The sequence below is a fragment of the Oryzias latipes genome, chromosome 23 (genome assembly GCF_053564925.1).
Source record: "Oryzias latipes strain Hd-rR chromosome 23, Olatipes_Hd-rR_3.1".
In the NCBI taxonomy this organism is placed as follows: domain Eukaryota; kingdom Metazoa; phylum Chordata; class Actinopteri; order Beloniformes; family Adrianichthyidae; genus Oryzias; species Oryzias latipes.
In genome coordinates, this window is record NC_136259.1 from 16,149,348 (window position 1) to 16,166,643 (window position 17,296).

General features: G+C 37.1%; 3 protein-coding genes across 5 annotated transcripts; all 3 read left to right on the forward strand.

Moving 5' to 3' along the window:
* The first annotated feature begins 2,176 nt into the window (after positions 1–2,176).
* Positions 2,177–6,441, forward strand: pwp1 (PWP1 homolog, endonuclein). 3 transcript variants are annotated; one of them, XM_004083016.4, is made up of 15 exons: positions 2,177–2,408; positions 2,858–2,916; positions 3,018–3,196; positions 3,286–3,371; positions 3,522–3,618; positions 3,766–3,876; positions 4,003–4,133; positions 4,244–4,314; positions 4,402–4,498; positions 4,587–4,648; positions 4,726–4,837; positions 5,204–5,294; positions 5,466–5,587; positions 5,656–5,761; positions 5,876–6,441. In XM_004083016.4, the coding sequence occupies exons 1-15, from the start codon at positions 2,343–2,345 to the stop codon at positions 5,968–5,970; spliced, it is 1,485 nt and encodes a 494-aa protein (XP_004083064.1). In that variant the 5' UTR covers positions 2,177–2,342; the 3' UTR covers positions 5,971–6,441. The 3 variants fall into 3 exon arrangements, with proteins under 3 accessions (XP_004083064.1, XP_078798316.1, XP_078798315.1); XM_078942190.1 differs by having other exon boundaries at positions 2,244–2,479; XM_078942189.1 differs by having other exon boundaries at positions 2,250–2,408; positions 2,836–2,916.
* Positions 6,442–6,905: 464 nt separating this feature from the next.
* Positions 6,906–10,386, forward strand: mrpl42 (mitochondrial ribosomal protein L42). Its single transcript, XM_004083017.5, has 5 exons — positions 6,906–7,058; positions 7,270–7,336; positions 8,317–8,401; positions 8,527–8,687; positions 10,159–10,386. Exons 1-5 carry the CDS (start codon positions 6,980–6,982, stop codon positions 10,202–10,204), a joined length of 438 nt encoding a protein of 145 aa, XP_004083065.1. The 5' UTR covers positions 6,906–6,979; the 3' UTR covers positions 10,205–10,386.
* Positions 10,387–10,952: 566 nt separating this feature from the next.
* Positions 10,953–16,864, forward strand: ube2nb (ubiquitin-conjugating enzyme E2Nb). Its single transcript, XM_023952445.2, has 4 exons — positions 10,953–11,098; positions 13,812–14,058; positions 15,651–15,791; positions 16,473–16,864. The coding sequence occupies exons 1-4, from the start codon at positions 11,069–11,071 to the stop codon at positions 16,514–16,516; spliced, it is 462 nt and encodes a 153-aa protein (XP_023808213.1). The 5' UTR covers positions 10,953–11,068; the 3' UTR covers positions 16,517–16,864.
* Positions 16,865–17,296: the final 432 nt, after the last annotated feature.

The following is a 17,296-nucleotide window of genomic DNA, read 5'->3' on the forward strand; positions in this document are numbered from 1 at the left end:
CAAGTGTTTCTTTTTATTTATTTTTAAAAACAATCTCAAGTTGAGTTTTCACAATACTATGACAGATATGCAAACACATCTTTCCTGCCCATTAAACTAAAGCAGTTTTCTGAGCATTAAGATGAAAATGTATCTATTTTTGATCAAAGCGTTTGAGGACTACAATTTCTGGACTGTCTTAGAATCAGTATCTCCACATCCCTCCCACTTCAGGAATGACATCAAATAAAAAAAAAAATTCAGCAACAGTATCCTTTCAAAGACTTAAAGTGCCACTGATACTGTGGTATCAAAAATGTATGAAAGATAATTTAAATCAAAACATTTTTTATACATTGAATGTCTTAGAAATTGTCTTGAAAGATTTGTCTCATGAAAACAAGAAAATTTACCCAATAAAACAGCATAAATTGTAATACCAACACAAGAATGGTTAAAATGAGTCAAAGTTATTCATGTAAACATATTCTAATGTACGGAGCCCGTGTCCTGACATTAAGATATAAAAATATATCTTGTTCCCACAGGTTATTATGTTGTTCGCACGAAATACTATTATGCAATGTAATGAGACACACACAGACAGAAATGTGAAGGTATCTGCTGTAAATCTATGACGTAAATTAATAACAGGAAATGATCGGCTAGTCAGTTAGCATGTAGCCTAATAGCCTTCGAATGTAAAGATACTGACTGCTAAAGTTAATAAAAGACAAGTCCTGAATATTATTATTCCTATTAGACCCTAAACTACAATATCAGCTGTCTGACAACAGACCAGCCAGTTGCCCAAATGCCGGCATACATGATCAGAGAGCTCTGCGGCGGAGCTAGTAGTAGCCTAGCAGGAGCTATCGTATGACAAAGCAGCCTAGTTATCATAAATCTTTTGATATTTTTCTTATATTCATTGAGACGGTAATAAAGTGATCATTTTTGTTTTTCATGTTCCTTTTTTGAACGAATATGGGTCACAGAGACACGGAAGTTACCGCTGAAAGCGGCTTTTGCCGGTGTGGGTACCGGATGTTCTCGGGTTGCCGGATGTTCTCGGGGTCCTTCAGGGTCCTTCGACCAATGATGACGTCACACTATTTGATTGGCTGTAAGTTGCCACGACCAATGAGTTAACGGCGCTAAGTTTTTTTTTTAAACTTTATTGACAATTGCGGTATCATACATTAACAATGACATTAACGTTAACAACGAACAATAACGATGTAATCCATATTGCCTCGAAGATCAGTCACCATTGCCAAATATAACATATTGACATAGAAAATAAAGAATAGAGGGGAAAAAAAGAAACAATGAACATAACACACAAATAAATAAAAACATAAGTAAAATAAAATAAAGGAACATAGAAAAAATCTAAGTAGTCTAATACTAATTAAGTTAGGGGTACTCGTGAAGTTTTTATTTCTGAACAAAACTAAGCAATTTCAAGCCATTCTTCTTTTTCATATAATGAAGTGATTGAAAGCAAAAACAGAGCTCTTTATTAAATGTTATAAAAGTGGTTTGGTCTTCAAAACTTGACCTCACCAAGATGGCGGTGCTCTCCTCCCATGAGGAACCACGTGATGTCTCCTCTAGTGATATAATTCATTGGAAGGACCCTGAAGGACCCCGAGAACATCCGGCAACCCGAGAACATCCGGTACCTACACCGGCGTACAGAGAGCATAGCCGCGTGAATGACTTATGACGTGAATAATTATTGCGTTCGAACGGATTAATTATTGCGTTCGAACGACATAATTATTGCGTTCGCACGAGTTAATCATTTCGAGGGAACGGAATAGTATTTTGAGGGAACGCAATAGTATCTTGTGGGAACGGAATAGTATCTTGTGGGAACGGAATAGTATTTCGTGCGAACGACATAATAACCTGTGGGAACAAGATATTAATCTGTGGGAACAAGATATATTTTTATATCTTAATGTCAGGACACGGGCTCCGTACTAATGTTTTTATAAGACAAAAAAAATTCAATCACAGCATAAGGCAACCCTTAATACTTTTAAAATATTAAAGTTTAAGTAAAGGAATTCATAAAGCTTCATGGAGTGCACTTTAAAAACACTTTAGGAAATGTTTGAGGATTAAATAATTAAAGATTAATATTTATGGAATTTGGGAAGTGGTTTTGTTTTTTTTATGATCAGGCAGATCTACGAACACCTTGCTTTAAACGACATGTGTGTGTGACAGGCAGGGTCTTTCCTCTCTTCAGCAGTAGTTTCACGTGCTACCTCTCCGTATGCCTTTAGTTTGGTAAAGTAAAATAATACTTGAAATTTATTCTTTAGTGTTCCATCGATAGTTTGTGCAGAATGAGCTCCCAGATCACGTGTGTGGGGTGGGTGAAGCGTGGCGTTGCCAAGGAAACTCCTGACAAAGTAAGTTAGCATAAACAGCTAGCCGATGTTAGCCTCCTGGTGGCTAATCTGTCAACAAGGCAGCTCTGGCTGTAATAGAAACACACCTTAGCTTAGCATCAACATCATAAACAAAACTTTCATTTATGCGATCATTTAACCTAATTACTTATGTTTTAATTAGATTTGTAAATCTTTTTGTCTTCTTTTCTTTCTTTATTTTTGATTCCGTATTGGCATCGTTGAATTAAAAAAAAAGGTTAATGTTTCTTTTTCTTTAGGAAGTTTTGGCTATTTGAACATAAATGTTTAAAAATCTCAACAGAAACATTTAAAGACATAAAAATTGAAAATTTTATTAAAGAGATTAGCTTAAAACTTTAAATAAATCTGATTTTTGTTCAATCAGAATCAGACACTGTTTTTTCTTTTTCTTTTCTTTTTTAAGTTTTCTCCTTTTATTTTGTAAGGTTGAGTTAAGCCAAGATGAGCTTCAGCGTATCATCACCGAGGCAAAAGAAGACCTGGGGTATGTAACAAAAACCCTTTTGTTTGACTAGAACTTGATATTACATTTGTGACCAAATAATCCGCCTTGGCATTTATTGTTTCCTTTAAAAAATATATCAGGGATCTTGCAGCTGAGGATGGCGAAGACGACGATGATGAGGGTATGCCTCCTGATCCAAATCCCATCAACGAAACCCCTGTTGCGGCTGAAAGTCCAAGTGATGACAATGACGAAGGAGTTGAGGAAGATGATGAGTTAGCAGAGTACGGCCTTGACAAATATGATGAAGAAGACGCCGGTAAAAGCTGGAGCATTTGGGATTTTAGTCATCCTCTGTTCAAATGAACTAACCATGCATTATTTTTTGCGCCTGTGCTTCTTACGCAGCTACTGCTAATCTTGGCGACAGTCTGGCTGGCCTCACAGTGTTCAGCTCCAATCAGGAAGATCCTTACATTACTATCAAAGACACAGTAAGTACACTTAAAATCTTTTTAAGTTAAGCAAATTCCTTTCTATAGTGGGATTTAAAAGTTAAAGGATCCAGAATAGGTTAATAATTTAAATGAGAAAAACAACTCAGAAACCTATGACACAAATGTGCAAACTTTTCTTCTCTGTAGGACCAATATGAGCGAGAGGACTTCCAAATTAAACCCACTGACAACCTCATCCTGGCGGGAAAAGCAGAGAAAGACTGCTGCAATTTAGACATCTATGGTAAGCTGCTTCACATTCTACACAATGTCATTACCGGTGATTGGACTTTGCAAAAAGTTTGCTCTGGTTTAATTACATCCACAAAATGTTGATGATAAAGTGTGAAGCGATCCCTCTGATTAGGACATTTTTGATTTCTTTCTACAGTTTATAACTCTGAGGAGGACTCTCTTTATGTCCACCATGACATCCTGCTGCCAGCTTATCCTCTGTGTGTGGAGTGGCTGAACTTTGATCCGAACCCTGAAGAAAGAAGGGGTAAGACTTTAAGCAGCTGTGAATAAAGCTCCTCTGATCGAAGCTTTTTGATCAGGATTTTGTATTGCAAAACAAACAATTATATTAATGTCTACTAAGAAATATCTTTGTGTGCTTTAACTGCAGCTAACTACGTCGCTGTGGGCAACATGACCCCTCAGATTGATGTGTGGGATCTGGATGTTGTGGATTGTTTAGAGCCTGTTTTCTCTCTTGGGAGCAAAAAAGCCTCCAAGAAGAAGAAAAAGAGCAAGAAAGTATAAAACTGTTTAACATCTGTTTAAGATCATTTAATCTAAAGGGGTTTATTTGCTGACTTTTTGTTCTAAATTGTTTCCTTTTGGGTTTTCTTTCTCTGTTCCTGCAGGCTGCAGCTGCAGAGCCCGTTGAGGGCCACACAGATGCAGTTCTAGATTTATCTTGGAACATGTTGATCAAGTCAGTATTTGGAGTAAAATTCACATCATTGTTGTTGGTTGTAGCTCACAGGATCCTTCACTGTAAAGCATTGTTTTTTTTTCAAAGGAATGTGATCGCGAGTGGATCTGCAGACGACACGGTTATTTTGTGGGATTTGACTCAATGCAAACCAGCTACAATTCTGCATCGACATACGGATAAGGTACTCAATGGAACATTTTTAGAAGTTTTATTAAAATAAATCAATGGCATAAACAGGGTTTGGATTTGTGAATTTGTTTGCCTTTCAGGTTCAGACATTGAAATTCCACCCATTTGAGGCTCAGAGTTTAATATCAGGGTCGTATGACAAGTACGTGTCATCTCCTATGTAATGTAAGCCTTTATCTTAGAAAAACAACATTTAACTTTTTTATTATTATTTTTCAGAACAGCGGTTCTTTATGACTGTCGAAGCCCTGACAGCAGCTATCGGACCTGGAGGTTCAGCGGTCAAGTGGAGCGTCTTGTCTGGAACCACTTCTCACCCTGCAACTTCCTTGTGCGTCCGTTTACTAGATTTCTAAGAAGCTGGAGTTTGCTTTTGTTCTGATTAACCGAAAATGTGTGCTGCTTGTTTAGATTTGTTAAGTTAGTTGCATCTCAAACTCATCCCTGATCCAAATATCAACAAAGCTTTCAATTGACTATGGGATAAGTGTAGATTCTAGTGTCTGTTTAGGAGTAGGAACTATAAATTATAATTTATATAATTTACATAAACCTGTCAAAGAAGAGGTGAGCCATTAAAAAAATGTCCCTACTGTGGTGGGTCTCATACATTACTCTTTAAGAAACCAACTGTAGTATTTTAAAAATCAGCATTCATCAAATGTAAAATCTCAAATAAATAAATCCTGTTTTTTAGGCGAGCACAGATGATGGTTTTGTCTACTGTCTGGACGCACGTTCTGACAAACCAGTGTTCACACTCAAGGCCCACGATGAAGAAGTTTCAGGTTATTTGCATATTTTTTTCTTTTTTAAAAACAAAATATTTTGCCAAAAATGCTCCTTTTTTTTTGTCTGATCAAAATTCCGAAATGTTTGCCCAATGTCGCCTAAGTGATACTGTTTTGTGCATTCTACAATAATGAGATGATAACGTCTGTTCTTTCCAATTCCTGCAGGCCTGGACCTCAGCAGCCAGATTAAAGGATGTCTCGTCACTGCTTCAGCTGACAAACATGTCAAAGTTTGGGATATTTTAGGCAACAAGCCCAACTTGGTGCACTCGAGAGATATGAAAATGGTAATAAAGATCATTAAAAGGTTCTTTTGTTGAGACAAAAGCTTGACCTATTTTTTGCTTGTTAACAGGGAGTGCTGTTTTGTTCTTCATGTTGCCCTGATCTGCCCTTTGTCTACGCCTTTGGGGGGCAGAGGGACGGCTTACGAGTTTGGGATATTAGTGATGTTGCAGCAGGTATAACTGAATGTTTTTTCTTTTTCTTTTGGGAGTTCATAGAAATTGTCATTTTTAAAGCCACAAGCCAATTTTAACTTGTTTTTGTCCTTGTCTCTGACTCTTTGCTTCCAGTGGCCGAAGTGTTTAACAGTCGGGAGCGATTAGTGGTAAACACTGGACCACAGGCCTCTAGCTCTGCAGCCACAGCAGACATGGAGGTTTCCTAGTAACGCTGCGAAGGGGCGGCCTCCGTCCGCATCCTCACAAGAACAAACTGAGTTACAGAGGAAACTCACTTAGCATCTTTTCTGTGGAAGTCAGCTTATGGAAAAAGAATTGCTTGAAGAAACTACACTATGGTTTACCAACGTGTTTTTTCAAACCAGCAAAAAAAAAGAAGACTTTTGTTCGTCTTTATGCTTTTTGAAACACTTCGAGAATAAAATATTGATTTAAAAAAAGCAAAAAAACAGTATCTATTGTCAAATATTTTACAAGTTAGTGACTCTTAGATGTATTATAGTAATTATACTATTCATTCTTCTTGAGCTTGATCATTTGACCTTTATGTTGCCAATGTCAGATGCTCTTTAGATAACTTGGAACGCACTCACCTGGACACAACTAACATTCACAAGTATATATTTTACTATTGTATTTCAAGAAGGTAATGAAATATTAAAAATATGTAAAAACAAGTCTCTGCATCAATTGTGTATATGTACAAATTTCTATTTTAATACAGATTATATAACATCTTGTGTTAGTTGTTGACAAGCTTGACTAAGCCCTGATCAGTCTGTTCCATTCATCCTGCTTATTCCCCTAATAATTCACAGAACCATTTTGAGAACAGATTAGATATTTAATGAGAGTCTACAAGTTCATTTTTCCTGTCAAAATTTGAGAATATTCAGAGAACGTGAAACCAAAAGGGACAAAATTGTCTTTATTTTTCCTCAATATTTGCCTTTTATACTTGAAAGGGTCACTGTACTGTTTAGATGAAAATTTGCCATGAATAATCCTTTATTTTAGTATAATAATAAAAAAGATGTATGGTATAAATGAATAGATAGTTACATTTATACAATTCAGTACTTAAATATTTTATACATAACCACTGGGTAATCTTTTATTGTTTTCTCCGATAATTGCGTAATGGAACTTCGCTTTAGTTCGTATTTCCCGCACGGAGGTATTAGTCCGTTGCACCTTCTGAAATTGCTACTGATCATGGCGGGCGGTCAGATGTGCAGATTTCATGGCTTGTTGACGTGGTTTCCTTGCGCCTTCGCAGTTCGATGTGGTCAACGTAAGTATCCAGTTTTTGTTTCTATTCCATGATCGACACATCAGTTAGTTATTCTTAATCATGATGATGATCATATTTGTGACTTTCTCCGTCAAAAAGCGTTGCAACTAACTAACCTTGACACGTTTTGCAGGTTAAACTCCGTAATTTTAGCTTCTGACTGTTGTCGTGCTGGGAATAATTTAGTTCTATTTAATACATTTTGTTGCAGGCTGTTTGGTACCTATTCGGCACAAGTCAAACGTTGATTCTCCAATAACTGAGCCTCCTCCCAATAGGTGAGTTTAATGTGTCTATTTTTTATTTATTTCAAAGATGTGATTATGTGCTGTACTAGTCTAGTATACTATATATATATATATACACTTTAGAAATTGTGCTACACTTGTAAAATGCTCTCCTAAAATTATAGGCTACAAAGTCAAAATTACACTCATGAAAATCAAACTATTTTGAATGGTAATGGCTCTATTTTAATGTTTTTGATTTAATTTTTTAAATCAAAATTGTCAGTTTAACAGTTTGCATCAACATCCTAAACTTCCCCATGTTTGTCACCAGCCTGATCACACTCTATCCCTATGGGATAGCATTTCTGCCTTTAACCTTGTCTCAAGTCAGCCCATGAGATTATATCAGCCCCTCTGGCTTTACCAGCAGTAATGTGTCTGGCTGAAAGCTTTAGGCCACAGAGTTTTGAAAATCTGGAGAGGACACAGTTTGGTATCACTGCTCGAGAAAATGGCCTTCATGGTGTGTCGACTCCTTGGAGCACCTAATTTGTGCCTCTGATTCACCCCAACTTCGGGATACGGTACTCCAAACAGTACTTCAGTTGGGAATAGTGGATTGCTTTTAATTTGCCCTATTTGGATCAGTCAAACGAGGCTTTGTGATTTTTGGTGCGGGCTTCTGCAATGTCACAGGGCTCATGTCTACTTGTGCTGCTCCACCTGATTGCAACTGCACCTAGAAGCACCGGAAGCTTTAAAATAAGAGTCAAACAACAGCATCAACAATTTAATCTGTTTTGTTTCGACAGAGAGGCTTTAGCTGCTTTTTCATTGATGCAACCAAAGTGCTTAAATTTGCTACTTCTCTCACAATAAATGTGATACAACATAATTAAAATACTGTTGTTGTTATGGTAAGAAAAAAAAGTTTTTAAGGTTTTCTTTACGGTTTTTGCCAAGTTGTTTCTGATCTTAAAAGCATCCAGATAAAATGTAGACATTTACATCACAATTTTTGAATTTAGTGAAGTGGACATTGGGGTGACTTCAGATGGGAAAACCATAGTGTGCTACCATCCTGCTGTTGATATTCCCTATGAATTCACCCAGGTAAGAGAATGTGCCACACAGTTCATTTAAATATCGTTTGTATGTCAATTATGTGTCTCCAGGTTTGGTGTGTGTTTTTTTTAAACGAACTCCACACATAAATGAATCATTGGTAATTCTTCCAGCCTGTGGACCGTCCAGACCCTTTGACCAACTCTATAGAGACCCACGATCAGGTTTTAAAGGCTCACCTTAGCAAGGAGGTGCTGAAGGACAAAGGACCAACGATAGAGGAGCTGAGCAAAATGTTCTTCACCACAAAACACCGCTTTTATCCCGTAGGACAGTAAGTTCACGCTAAACAAATGTTTATGCAATTATTATTATTATTTGTATGTATTTGTAACATTTACTGTCATTGAGTGACTACAACTCAATTAAATTTGTTTGTGCCGCCTTAAAAGCAAAACTTGTCATACACTGGTGTTTCAGCCCTCCAAATGTTGTCTTTTTGCCTGATGGCACAGTTTCAGGTAATTCAACAAAATTAATAGACAAGTAAACTTATATTTAATTATCATGTGAAAAAAGCTAAGCCATGTCCTCTAAAGCTGGGCTTCATGCTGCAATCCCAAAAAATTTAGGGAACATATTGGAAACAAAGCATTCTGATTTGATTGATTTTGATTGATTTTAGGCATTAATTAAATTTCAATTCAATTTTATTTATATAGCCCAATATTACAACAATAGTAATCTCAATGGGCTTCAAACGGATAGTTGCGTAATAAGCATGAATCATAAAGAACATAAAGTCATAAAATTCAATAGGTAATGGCTAAACTAAACTAAAATGATTAAACAAAACTTGGCATCCCTGCCCTTAGACCCTCTTTCACAGTAATTGTAGACAATACAATAAAAAATTCAAACAGATTTATCAAAGTCATTGCAGAAATGATTAAATGCATAGAATAAAAATGTATATAATATATATAATGTGCGGTACTTATTCTGAATTCTATTCATTTAAAATGTTGCTATTTCTAAAGCTTTGAAACGGAAAGAAACGAAAAGAAGCCATTATCTTCAAATCCCCAAACTGTAAAATAGTGTTGAATTTTTCCAGGAGTAGCTGACCAACCCAGGCTTTTTCAAAAGCGCATTAATAGCTCATTTAAGACATCACAAAAGACTTTGACGTAACATCCAGAAACTACTGGCCTCGTTTTCCTCAGTTAAGATCAATGTTCATGACTCCACAATGAGAAATAGTCTGGGAAAAAGTGGCAAAGTGAAATTTATATCGACGATCACCAAGACCGGAGTTTGCTCCTCTCAATTTGACATTTAGGCATAGAAAAGTCAAGTTGGAAGGTTTATTGGGTCAGTGCAGTGCCAATAAAAATGGACAGTGTCCCCAAATCTGTGCAATTCTGATTTCTAATAAAATCCATTGAATTATTTATAAGTCAGAATGCCGCTCTCTTTCACATCACTGTATCTGTCAGAGCATCATGATTTACACCCAAGAGCACCTGAATTAAAATGTATAAAACAAATAAAAGTTCCACTTAGTGAAACCTAATGATTAAAGGATCCAGTTATTCAGACCAAGGGGAATTTAGGATCTCTATATGTGCCCAATGGAAACAATAACATCACTGATTTGTAGTGTGCCGCTTTACTTATGCAGATCACAATTTCACAGTATCTAATGATCTTTCTCAAAATTAATTTATGCTTTGTTGAGACACTTTAAGTGGAACAATTTATTTAGTGTGTTCACTTACTGATCTCTTGTTTTCTTTTTTCAGATATCACAGGAGGCGCATCAACAAGAACCTCCCCAAGGACAGATAGTTGAAAATTGAAGCTTTTTAATGTAAAATGTGTCACAGTGATGAATGCTTAAGTTTCTATAAATGACCCCCCCCCCCCCCCCCGACCATTTCCACCATGATAAAGTTTTTCCCCTCTCATCTCATTTTGTCCATCTGTGATCTTGTTTTGTATTACTTTGTCAATAAAGTATCTTCAAAGTTCTGGGTTGTTGTTTTTTTCATTTATTGTCCATTTGTTAAGAGATTTCCAGCTTGACAGTCAGAGCTCTTAAGAGGAATTTATTTTGAAGTGTTACATTACTTTTAAATTCTTTATTTACTACTTGCTGTTAAAATAAGTGTTTAAAATAAATACTCTGATAAATGAAATTAAGAGTTTACTTAAAGAAATTTGTTGTTGCTTATTTTCAGTGTTATTATTTTTCTTCTTTTTTCAATGGTACATTTGTTTAAAAAACTATAACACTGTTTATATTCTAAAAGTATTTGTCTCCCGTTCACTTTAAAAATTGTAATTGACTTTTATAAGCAAATCAGAGCTCATTTTGTGTTTTATTGCCATATTTTTATTCGGTTTTAACGAAATTTAAACATTTTGTTTTTAATTTTTAAAATAATTTAAAGGGTAAATACCTAGTGTCTCGTGAATATTAAGTATTTCAAATAAAAAATAAAAATGTTTAAATACTTTAAAGACTTATTAAATGTGTGACATCCTAGAACGAAAAGATGGTATTTTTAAAATAAAACCATTTTTTAAATACTTCCTACGTCATCTGAAGCTACCGGAAGTACGAGTTATCTGTTCCCGCCCCGCCCGCTCACTCAACCCAACCCGAAGAGAAAGCGAGTCTACGGCTAAAAATATAATTCCCTACACAAGATGGCCGGGTTGCCTCGTAGGATTATAAAGGTACTACTGATACGGTGTATACGCATTTAAATGGGTGTATTGTAAGGATTGTTTGATGTTAATATGGAGGTCTAACTGCCACCGTCTCGCATGTTTCCTGACGTTAGCGCTCTGGAGTTAGCATCTATAACTAGCTTGAGACGGCGAACAAACTCGTATTTCTTTTCTGCGACTGTTTTGTTTGCCATTTCCGTTTACCTGCTTTTGCTCATTTCGTAGTTCTAACTCCAAACGAGTTATTTTGTTGGTTATACTTTTCTCACAAGAAGAGCGTCATTTTCTCGGTGCTATCTCTCTCAGCGTATCTGTTAATTGCACCAGTTTCTCCTTGTCTTATGAATGGGTTCACTGTTATGCTAGGCTAGCATCTGTAGCGTTGTCCACACATGTACGGTCCTATTGCAAATTGTTACTGTTTTGGTATCGACTTATTTAAGTATATCTTTAAAAAACAAATACTAGTTGATGTTTATATGCTGAAATTTACTCTATTGCAATGGTAGGCCTGCTGTTCAATGGCCTCCTCCTTAACCGCACCACCGCAGACCAGGCCGGTAGTGGGCGCGATCAGCTTCTTCCGCCACACCGAGCTTCAGGTTTAGCCGGTTTCAGCTTGAAACGCTGCGCTGACAGATTCTCATCTTGTCAATAGAAACTCACATTTGATTCACCATGTTACACTCGGGAACCAGTATTTATCAAACAATGAGCCAGTTACCCAGATTTAACCTGTTCTTGTCGCATTTAGATTTTCCTGATATTTAAATTGAAAGAAAATTCAGGTAAAAAATGCATTTGAGTATTTCTTATCCAAATTGAATCAGGAGCAGACCAATAAATGCCTGTAGCTATGACGTAGGTGTTGCAGTCAGTGGGCCACAAGCCCCCTGCTCCTCTCCATTCTGATGCATCCATTTGAAAACAAAGATTCTCGTCCTAGCTGGCATCTGGCTCCACACTGTACAGCTGTATAGCTGCAATATTGCTCTCCATGTTGTTTCACAGCACGTTTAGTTGAGGCTGTAAGATAGCAGTAGGGAGCGTAAACATAGGGATAATGGGAAATGAGGGCAGGCTGAAGGCCTGTTCACACCGGGACGAATTTCGCCGGCGATTTTCGCCGACGTTTAACGCCTCGTGACTAAACAAAGGGCACCAACGAGAGTGTGCACACCGACGCGAAAAAACGCCAGGCGTTAAAGCGTCAAAAAAAAAAAAAACGCCTCGGGTTCGTTTTTTTTTTTTCGACGCGTCGCGTCGAAATCTACTCGACCAATGAGAATGGCGCTTTTGCTCACGTGTCTGGAGCTTCTGAAGTTACAGTAAAACACAACTTGGGGGCGCTCAAACACAAAACTGCCTTGCTGAGCACACATACCAGCGAAGAAGATAGACGCCAAGTAGCGTCTACACACAGCCGCGAAGCAATAATGACGGACATTCTAAAATATCCCCGAACCAAGTACCAGTTGGAGCTACTGGTGCTTGAAATATTCATGTTTTCTTTGTTTGATTCTGACAAGCGTGTAAATACTTGCTCTCTTCTTCTGAGTGAAAAGCGACTTTCAGAAGCGTAAAGTTGCGCAGCGCCACCTTGTGTACAGGAGTATTTCTGTTTTACATTAAGCGTCATCTAATGTCAGGGAATGAAATTGCATGTTCACTCCACTCATCGTCAGCGAAAATCGCCTGGGTGTGAACACAAAAAACGTGGCGAAAAACGCTGGCGAATAACGCCTGGCGAATATTCGTCCCGGTGTGTACGGGCCTTTACTCTGCCATAACAGTCTACAACCCAGATGTTAATTTCTAAGGAACTACTGGCGCTCTGTAGAAAAAAAAAGAAGCAACCCGATGTCCTAGAAAACAGCAAAGTCTTTGATTTTGGCTAAAAACGACGTAATTATAACTTAATATCGATAGGAACGCTTGTAAAATGCATGATTGGAGTGGGACTTAAAACTTGCAATCCACAAGGTTAAGTGCTGTTGTGGTGGCTTTCACCAAAATGAAGTGTTTGAGTAATAGCAAAACATTTTAGTTCAAGCTATGTAGATAAATATAAGGAATAATGCCATGTTTACCACACATGGGCCGGCCGGATAACTTGGATAAAACTATTGCTCATCAATCTTTAAAAAAAACAGCCTTTTCCCGTCACTTTCTACAGCCCCCTATGAAATATTTGCATTATAATTTTTTAATATTTTTCCTTATTATTCCTAAAATATGTCAATGGAATCAATATAAGTAAATGCTATAATATTTCCCAAAGATTGACATGTATTGTTTTTGAAATGCAATAAAAGTTAGAGGCATCATTTTAGACCCGACACATCCAGAAGCTTTTTTGATTTGCTTGAGATTTTTATATTTTCAAGAAACATTTCTGATGCCAAAATAAAAGAAAAAATAAGGTAATGCTGTTAAATGTTAAATGCCAAAAAACAGATTTTAGATTTTTGGCATAAAGAAAAGTGTTCATCGCCTGGCATACCCTCAAATCCCATGTTTTGATTTATTTTTAGTTTAAAGCTAAAACATTTTCAGTGAGATTGCAGTTTGAGGAATGCTGTTGCTTTGCTCTGTGGGTTGTGGGTGACTCATCAGTTGAAGTCTTTAATCTATCGTTTGATTTAAGATCACGTCACAGTTTTCAAAATAAATCGTCAGCTGTGTTGTGTTTCTTTTTTCTTTTTCTTTTGATACTTAGGAGACACAACGGTTGATGGCAGAGCCGGTTCCAGGGATCACGGCCACGCCTGATGAAGGAAACGCTCGCTACTTCCACGTGATCATCGCAGGACCTCAAGACTCTCCCTATGAGGGAGGCACGTTTAAACTAGAACTATTTCTTCCAGAAGAGTACCCCATGGCAGCTCCCAAAGTGCGATTCATGACCAAAATCTATCACCCCAACGTCGACAAACTGGGAAGAATATGTTTAGACATTTTGAAAGGTAAGACGAAGCATCACATTGGTAGATTTTTAGATTTCTTTTATTTCCCGCCACACCTTGAGCACTATTCACACAGTTGTGTTGAAGCATCAAAGTAGCAGCAGTTTGATAAAACAACAAGCTCCATCCACACACGTTCAGGGAATGTAAATAACATTTACAAATTTAATGAAAATACATGTTTTACCTGCTTTACCTTGGATTTCTCCTGCTTTAAAATGGTTATAGTAGCTTGTGAAATGGAACTTAAACATTCATGTGACATTAGTCAAGGAGGTTTGAATTCTAAGATTCTGTTCTTGGAGAGACCTGGACGGGCAAAGATTGAGAGGTTCTGCTGCTCTTCTCATTTTCTATTTCTTGAGTCCTAGAAGCGCAGAATCCTGGGATGACACGACCGAGTTTTCTCAATTTAAATTCCCCAAACTGAAAAATAAATTTGCATCCTGACCTTTTTACATCACTAAAATCTTATTTATTATTTTTAATTTTTGTTAATATGAAAAAAAAGCCGCTTTAGCAGCAGTGGTCATGACCGGCTCTTTTAAATTACGGTAGATGAATGTTGGCGATCATCTTCAGCTTTGTTTTGGTTTAATCCGCAGTTAATCTACACTTTTCTGCCGGCCATCTGGTTATTCCGGTTCTCTTAGAAAGAGCCCAAAATTCACACCTTTGTTCACTGTTGGTAGATACACTAAATCCAGAGTTCACAGTTGGGAACCATAGCAACCACGTTCAAAACGTCATCGTTTTTGATGGGAGGTAAAGTGGCAGCACAACTTCAGACTTTTAAATGAGTTGCATATCCACGACAAAGGCAGAACCATCTGTTGATAAATATTCTACAACACAGCAGGATTCAGTCCTCTGTATTAAGCCTGCTCATTACAGTCCAGTGTAATGGGCAGTGTTGACTTTGGTCACAATAAATAGTGACTCGCTGCCTCATGGAACTGATTACATCAACCGCAACGGCCATGAAGTCAATGCAGGAGTTTTCAGTTTACTAGCAAGTGGCTGACAACTTCAGAATTCACATCATCCTGAATTTTGCATTTTTAAATTTTTCGTTCTTGGGTATGAACTCTTGTAGTTGAAGGTCTCATGTGAAAACAAATTTATATTATATATATATATTTATAAATTCGTCATTAAGGAAATATTTCTGGTTAATTATAATATTATAGACTGATTACATTGTAAAACTTTTCTTTTATTTATTTTCTTTATTTTTCCCAAATCATGTGGTTAGAGCCTTGAAAATCAGAGTTCTTTCTGTCTGCTGTGTTTTCTCTGATACACATCTTCACATTTAGGATTTGTCTTAAAGGTCTTGGCTAGAGGTGCAATGGAACACAAAATTCTGGTTGGGATCCTGCCATGATTTCAGAGTCAGTCATTTTTTAGATCAGTGAAAAGTCAATAAAAAAGAAAAAAGTTGACACATACATATATGTTTAATAAAAACATTAAAAGTAATTCACGGCACCGTGGCTTGTGATCTGATCCGTTGCACCACCTTGTCTTGGCGTTCATCAGACGTGTTTATGAACTTTTTTTCCTCTCTATTTGTCTCTCCATTCTAACAGACAAGTGGTCCCCAGCCCTGCAGATCCGCACAGTGTTGCTATCTATCCAGGCGTTATTAAGTGCTCCCAACCCAGACGATCCGCTGGCGAACGATGTTGCAGAACAGTGGAAGAAACATGAAATGCATGCCATTGAGACAGGTGAGCCGGCATTTCTCTTTTACATTTAAGGACTCTGCTTTAGCTTTAGCGTTAGCTTTAGCTGTCACAGGTTCCACAGAAGACGACACGCTCAGACAGATGGCAGCAAAGTCAGTTTAATCAGTTCCAGAATTCCAGAGTTCCACCCACATCCCAAATGATCCAGAGCGTCACAGTTTCTGCTGGCAGGAGAAAAATACAAGCTGACAAATAATGTCTGTACCATCAAAAACAACTGTGTTTGGGGGTGGAATTACAGAACAAACCCTGATGCCAAATTCCTATAAAAGCACAGAGAATCTAAAAGCTGTTAAACTTAAAGAGAGGGAGGGATTTTATGACTGAAATCAGCTTAGTTACCTCAGACTTGATTCATTTGAATAAAGAAATATTCAGAAACGCAATTTTAAGCTTCATTTTCTTTATTTATGTCCTGCATCATGAGAAAACAAGTTAAAAACACAATTTTCATTCAAAACAGACTGACTATTCTAAAATATTGTTTTTTTTTTAGAACTTATACTGATTCTTTAAGAACAAACTACGGTTGTAGCTCAAAAGTTACATATGAAAACACCTTTGTATTGTATTGTTTTAGAGATGAATCCATTTTGCCTGTTGTAAACTGTTCCCTCATGGATTCCTGGCTGTAGCTTAACTCTACTGTTGTCTCCTCTCCAGCCCAAACATGGACTCGACTCTTTGCCAGCAACACTGAAGTATAAAGGAAGAGGGAAGAGGCATCTGAATGTGATCCACAAAATGTACTCCTACTCTGTTAACATTGAGTTTAACGAACCCACACACATAAAAGTCCAGATCTATTTGAAAGAGATGACAATATTTACTGCTGCAGACCTCTGGGTGACTTATTTCCTCCTTAAAATGCGTTAAATGTGTGATACCCTTTTTTTTTTTTTCTTATTTTAATTTTCTTCCTGTGTTTCTATTTAAACGCATGGACAGGGAGTCCACCACAGTCTTAAAAATCACATGCAAGATGTTGTCCTGAGCGTGGCGAATACTGGTACGTCATCAAAGAATAAATGTATTAAAGCTGTCCTCGTTTTAAACCAGGCGTTGTTTGTCAGCACATCTGTATGCCTTTGAGTCTGAAAGCGTTGAAACAACGGGGTTTGAACAGTTGCACATCCAAAAGGAAGAGCAGCATTCGATGGTTTTCATCTTCAAACAAACAAACAAGCAAAAGTCTCTTCCAAATCTCTTTTAGTCTTATATTTTGTAGGTTCAGACTTTTTGAGCTCACAGGCGGCAAAAATCATTTCTGTTATCAGACAGCAGTAAAAAAATAAAAGGACAAGCATTTCAAAGTTAATGACCCTTCCTGAGGCACCAGTTTTACATTTACAGCTGAAAATATTCTGTAGAAAATAAAAGGGAGGGTTGTTTTCAAACTTAAAAACGAATCCTGTGTTTAAGACTGAAGCTCGCAGCGCAGAGGTCCAGAGGATGAAGATTTTCAAAATAAATTTATTTTTTTTAAA